General features: G+C 55.5%; 1 protein-coding gene across 1 annotated transcript; it reads right to left on the reverse strand.

Moving 5' to 3' along the window:
• Nucleotides 1-14: 14 nt before the first annotated feature.
• Nucleotides 15-1,823, reverse strand: LOC135530253 (uncharacterized; the record flags this gene model as incomplete). Its single annotated transcript, XM_064958605.1, has 2 exons — nucleotides 1,808-1,823; nucleotides 15-847 (listed from the first exon to the last, which is right to left on the reverse strand). Coding segments are annotated over exons 1-2 (849 nt in total), but the record flags the coding sequence as incomplete, so codon positions are not given.
• Nucleotides 1,824-5,911: the final 4,088 nt, after the last annotated feature.

The raw sequence follows: 5,911 nt of genomic DNA on the forward strand, positions 1-5,911 counted from the left end.
GTGTGTTCTGGTACAGGGTCTGGTGTGGTGCGTTCTGGTCCAGGGTCTGGTGCGTTCTGGTCCAGGGTCTGGTGCGTTCTGGTCCAGGGTCTGGTGCGTTCTGGTCCAGGGTCTGGTGCGTTCTGGTCCAGGGTCTGGTGCGTTCTGGTCCAGGGTCTGGTGCGTTCTGGTCCAGGGTCTGGTGCGTTCTGGTCCAGGGTCTGGTGCGTTCTGGTCCAGGGTCTGGTGCGTTCTGGTCCAGGGTCTGGTGTGTTCTGGTACAGGGTCTGGTGTGTTCTGGTACAGGGTCTGGTCTGGTGTGTTCTGGTACAGGGTCTGGTGTGTTCTGGTACAGGGTCTGGTGTGGTGCGTTCTGGTCCAGGATCTGGTGCGTTCTGGTCCAGGGTCTGGTGCGTTCTGGTCCAGGGTCTGGTGCGTTCTGGTCCAGGGTCTGGTGCGTTCTGGTCCAGGGTCTGGTGCGTTCTGGTCCAGGGTCTGGTGCGTTCTGGTCCAGGGTCTGGTGCGTTCTGGTCCAGGGTCTGGTGCGTTTCTGGTCCAGGGTCTGGTGCGTTCTGGTCCAGGGTCTGGTGCGTTCTGGTCCAGGGTCTGGTGTGTTCTGGTACAGGGTCTGGTGTGTTCTGGTACAGGGTCTGGTGTGGTGCGTTCTGGTCCAGGGTCTGGTGCGGTGCGTTCTGGTCCAGGGTCTGGTGCGTTCTGGTCCAGGGGTCTGGTGCGTTCTGGTCCAGGGTCTGGTGCGTTCTGGTCCAGGGTCTGGTGCGTTCTGGTCCAGGGTCTGGTGCGTTCTGGTACAGGGTCTGGTGTGGTGTGGTACAGGGTCTGGTCTGTGTGTTCTGGTACAGGGTCGGGTCTGGTGTGTTCTCGTACAGGGTCTGGTGTGGTGTGTTCTCGTACAGGGTCTGGTGTGGTGTGTTCTCGTACAGGGTCTGGTCTGGTGGTGTTCTGGTACAGGGTCTGGTCTGGTGTGTTCTGGTACAGGGTCTGGTCTGGTGTGTTCTGGTACAGGGTCTGGTCTGGTGTGTTCTGGTACAGGGTCTGGTCTGGTGTGTTCTGGTACAGGGGTCTGGTCTGGTGTGTTCTGGTACAGGGTCTGGTCTGGTGTGTTCTGGTACAGGGTCTGGTGTGTTCTGGTACAGGGTCTGGTGTGGTGCGTTCTGGTACAGGGTCTGGTGTGGTGCGTTCTGGTACAGGGTCTGGTGTGGTGCGTTCTGGTACGGGGTCTGGTGCGTTCTGGTACAGGGTCTGGTGCGTTCTGGTACAGGGTCTGGTGCGTTCTGGTACAGGGTCTGGTGTGTTCTGGTACAGGGTCTGGTGTGTTCTGGTACAGGTTCTGGTGTGTTCTGGTACAGGTTCTGGTGTGTTGTGGTACAGGGTCTGGTCTGGTGTGTTCTGGTACAGGTCTAGTGTGTTCTGTTACAGGGTCTGGTCCTGGTGTGTTCTGGTACAGGGTCTGGTGTGTTCTCGTACAGGGTCTGGTGTGTTCTGGTACAGGGTCTGGTGTGTTCTGGTACAGGGTCTGGTGTGTTCTGGTTCAGGGTCTGGTGTGTTCTGGTACAGGGTCTGGTCTGGTGTGTTCTGGTACAGCGTCTGGTCTGGTGTGTTCTGGTACAGGGTCTGGTCTGGTGTGTTCTGGTACAGGGTCTGGTCTGGTGTGTTCTGGTACAGGGTCTGGTCTGGTGTGTTCTGGTACAGGGTCTGGTCTGGTGTGTTCTGGTACAGGGTCTGGTGTGGTGTGTTCTGGTACAGGGTCTGGTCTGGTGTGTTCTGGTCCAGGGTCTGGTGCCCAGTAACCAGGAGTGTGTATAGTAACCAGGTGTGTGTGTCATCCCCAGGTCCAGGGTCTGGTGTGCCCAGTAACCAGGTGTGTGTGTAGTAACCAGGTGTGTGTAGTAACCAGGTGTGTGTTCTCCACAGGTCCAGGGTCTGCTCCAGCAGGAAGTGCATAGTGCCATGAAACAGTCTGAATCCAAGATGGAGTCGCTACTAGAGAGAGTTCAGCTACTGGAATGTGAACCTAAATACGACCTGGTCATACGCAGACTGGAGGTAGGGAGGTGGGGGGGGTCCAGACTGGAGGTAGGGAGGAGGGGGGTCCAGACTGGAGGTAGGGAGGAGTGGGGGGTCCAGACTGGAGGTAGAGAGGAGGGGAGTCCAGACTGGAGGTAGAGCGGAGGGGGAGTCCAGACTGGAGGTAGGGAGGAGTGGGGGGTCCAGACTGGAGGTAGAGAGGAAGGGAGTCCAGACTGGAGGTAGAGAGGAGGGGGGGGTCCAGACTGGAGGTAGAGAGGAGGGGGGGTCCAGACTGGAGGTAGGGAGGAGTGGGAGTCCAGACTGGAGGTAGAGCGGAGGAGTCCAGACTGGAGGTAGGGAGGAGTGGGGGGTCCAGACTGGAGGTAGAGAGGAGGGGGTCCAGACTGGAGGTAGGGGGGTCAGACTGGAGGTAGGGGGGGGTCCAGACTGGAGGTAGAGAGGAGGGGGAGTCCAGACTGGAGGTGAGAGAGGGGGAGTCCAGACTGGAGGTAGAGCGGAGGGAGCCAGACTGGAGGTAGGGAGGAGTGGGGGTCAGACTGGAGGTAGAGCGGAGGGGGAGTCCAGACTGGAGGTAGGGAGGAGTGGGGGGTCCAGACTGGAGGTAGAGAGGAGGGGGGTCCAGACTGGAGGTAGGGGGGGGTCCAGACTGGAGGTAGGGGGGGGGGAGTCAGACTGGAGGTAGAGAGGAGGGGAGTCCAGACTGGAGGTAGAGAGGGAGGGAGTCCAGACTGGAGGTAGAGAGGAGGGAGTCAGACTGGAGGTAGAGAGGAGGGGAGTCCAGACTGGAGGTGGGGGGGGTCAGACTGGAGGTAGAGAGGAGGAGTCCAGACTGGAGGTGGGGGGGGGTCAGACTGGAGGTAGAGAGGAGGGGGGTCCAGACTGGAGGTAGGGAGGAGGGGGGTCCAGACTGGAGGTAGAGAGGAGGGGGGGGTCCAGACTGGAGGAGGGGGGTCAGACTGGAGGTAGGGGGGAGTCCAGACTGGAGGTAGAGAGGAGGGGGAGTCCAGACTGGAGGTAGGGAGGAGGGGGAGTCCAGACTGGAGGTGGGGGGGGGGGTCCAGACTGGAGGTAGAGAGGAGGGGGAGTCCAGACTGGAGGTGGGGGGGGTCCAGACTGGAGGTAGGGAGGAGGGGGGGTCCAGACTGGAGGTAGGGAGGAGGGGGGTCCAGACTGGAGGTAGGGAGGAGGGGGGTCCAGACTGGAGGTAGGGAGGAGGGGGGTCCAGACTGGAGGTAGGGAGGGAGGATCCAGACTAGGAGGTAGGGAGGGGGAATAACCCTGTGTTTCTCTAGTTAGAGGGGGAATAACCCTGTGTTTCTCTAGTTAGAGGGGGAATAACCCTGTGTTTCTCTAGTTAGAGGGGGACTAACCCTGTGTTTCTCTAGTTAGAGGGGAATAACTCTGTGTTTCTCTAGTTAGAGGGGAATAACCCTGTGTTTCTCTAGTTAGAGGGGAACTAACCCTGTGTTTCTCTAGTTAGAGGGGGAATAACCCTGTGTTTCTCTAGTTAGAGGGGAATAACCCTGTGTTTCTCTAGTTAGAGGGGAATAACCCTGTGTTTCTCTAGTTAGAGGGGAATAACCCTGTGTTTCTCTAGTTAGAGGGGACTAACCCTGTGTTTCTCTAGTTAGAGGGGAATAACCCTGTGTTTCTCTAGTTAGAGGGGAATAACCCTGTGTTTCTCTAGTTAGAGGGGAATAACCCTGTGTTTCTCTAGTTAGAGGGGGAATAACCCTGTGTTTCTCTAGTTAGAGGGGAATAACCCTGTGTTTCTCTAGTTAGAGGGGGAATAACCCTGTGTTTCTCTAGTTAGAGGGGGAATAACCCTGTGTTTCTCTAGTTAGAGGGGAATAACCCTGTGTTTCTCTAGTTAGAGGGGAATAACCCTGTGTTTCTCTAGTTAGAGGGGGAATAACCCTGTGTTTCTCTAGTTAGAGGGGGAATAACCCTGTGTTTCTCTAGTTAGAGGGGAATAACCCTGTGTTTCTCTAGATAGAGGGGGACTAACCCTGTGTTTCTCTAGTTAAGGGGACTAACCCTGTGTTTCTCTAGTTAGAGGGGACTAACCCTGTGTTTCTCTAGTTAGAGGGGAATAACCCTGTGTTTCTCTAGTTAGAGGGGGACTAACCCTGTGTTTCTCTAGTTAGAGGGGAATAACCCTGTGTTTCTCTAGTTAGAGGGGACTAACCCTGTGTTTCTCTAGTTAGAGGGGGAATAACCCTGTGTTTCTCTAGTTAGAGGGGGAATAACCCTGTGTTTCTCTAGTTAGAGGGGAATAACCCTGTGTTTCTCTAGTTAGAGGGGAATAACCCTGTGTTTCTCTAGTTAGAGGGGGAATAACCCTGTGTTTCTCTAGTTAGAGGGGGACTAACCCTGTGTTTCTCTAGTTAGAGGGGGACTAACCCTGTGTTTCTCTAGTTAGAGGGGAACTAACCTTGTGTTTCTCTAGTTAGAGGGGAATAACCCTGTGTTTCTCTAGTTAGAGGGGAATAACCCTGTGTTTCTCTAGTTAGAGGGGAATAACCCTGTGTTTCTCTAGTTAGAGGGGGAATAACCCTGTGTTTCTCTAGTTAGAGGGGGACTAACCCTGTGTTTCTCTAGTTAGAGGGGGAATAACCCTGTGTTTCTCTAGTTAAGGGGGAATAACCCTGTGTTTCTCTAGTTAAGGGGGACTAACCCTGTGTTTCTCAGGCTCACATTAAGAAGGTGAAGAGGAGGGGGGATGCTGCCATCTCTTACGTCAGGATGCTACGAGCTCCTGGAGTTAAACACAATCAGGTAGACACACACACACCCCTCTCTTCTCTGTCTCTCTCTCTGTCCTCTCTCTCTCTGTCTCCTCCTCCCTCTGACAACACTGTAGAGACACGCGGTCGTGGTCACACACACCCCTCTCTTCTCTCTCTCTCTGTCTCTCTCTCTCTCCTCCCTCTGACAACACTGTAGAGACACGCGGTCGTGGTCACACACACTCCTCTCTTCTCTCTCTCTCTCTGTCTCTCTCTCTCCTCTCCTCCCTCTGACAACACTGTAGAGACGCGGTCGTGGTCACACACACTCCTCTCTTCTCTCTCTCTCTGTCTCTCTCTCCTCTCCTCCCTCTGACAACACTGTAGAGACACGCGGTCGTGGTCACACACTCCTCTCTCTCTCTCTCTCTCTCTCTGTCTCTCTCTCCTCTCCTCCCTCTGACAACACTGTAGAGACACGCGGTCGTGGTCACACACTCCTCTCTCCTCTCTGTCTCTCTCTCTCCTCTCCTCCCTCTGACAACACTGTAGAGACACGCGGTCGTGGTCACACACACCTCCTCTCTTCTCTCTCTGTCTCTCTCTCTCTGTCTCTCTCCTCTCCTCCCTCTGACAACACTGTAGAGACACGCGGTCGTGGTCACACACTCCTCTCTTCTCTCTCTCTCTCTCTCTGTCTGTCTCTCTCCTCTCCTCCCTCTGACAACACTGTAGAGACACGCGGTCGTGGTCACACACTCCTCTCTTCTCTCTCTCTCTCTCTCTGTCTCTCTCTCTCTCCTCCCTCTGACAACACTGTAGAGACACGCGGTCGTGGTCACACACTCCTCTCTCTCTCTCTCTCTGTCTCTCTCTCCTCTCCTCCCTCTGACAACACTGTAGAGACACGCAGTCGTGGTCACACACCTCCTCTCTTCTCTCTCTGTCTCTCTCTCTCTCTCTCTCTCTCTCTCTCTCTCTCTGTCTCTCTCCTCTCTCTCCCTCTGACAACACTGTAGAGACACGCGGTCGTGGTCACACACACCTCCTCTCTTCTCTCTCTGTCTCTCTCTCCTCTCCTCCCTCTGACAACACTGTAGAGACACGCGGTCGTGGTCACACACTCCTCTCTCTCTCTCTCTCTCTCTCTCTCT

This window comes from Oncorhynchus masou, unplaced genomic scaffold, assembly GCF_036934945.1.
Source record: "Oncorhynchus masou masou isolate Uvic2021 unplaced genomic scaffold, UVic_Omas_1.1 unplaced_scaffold_13029, whole genome shotgun sequence".
In the NCBI taxonomy this organism is placed as follows: Eukaryota; Metazoa; Chordata; class Actinopteri; order Salmoniformes; family Salmonidae; genus Oncorhynchus; species Oncorhynchus masou.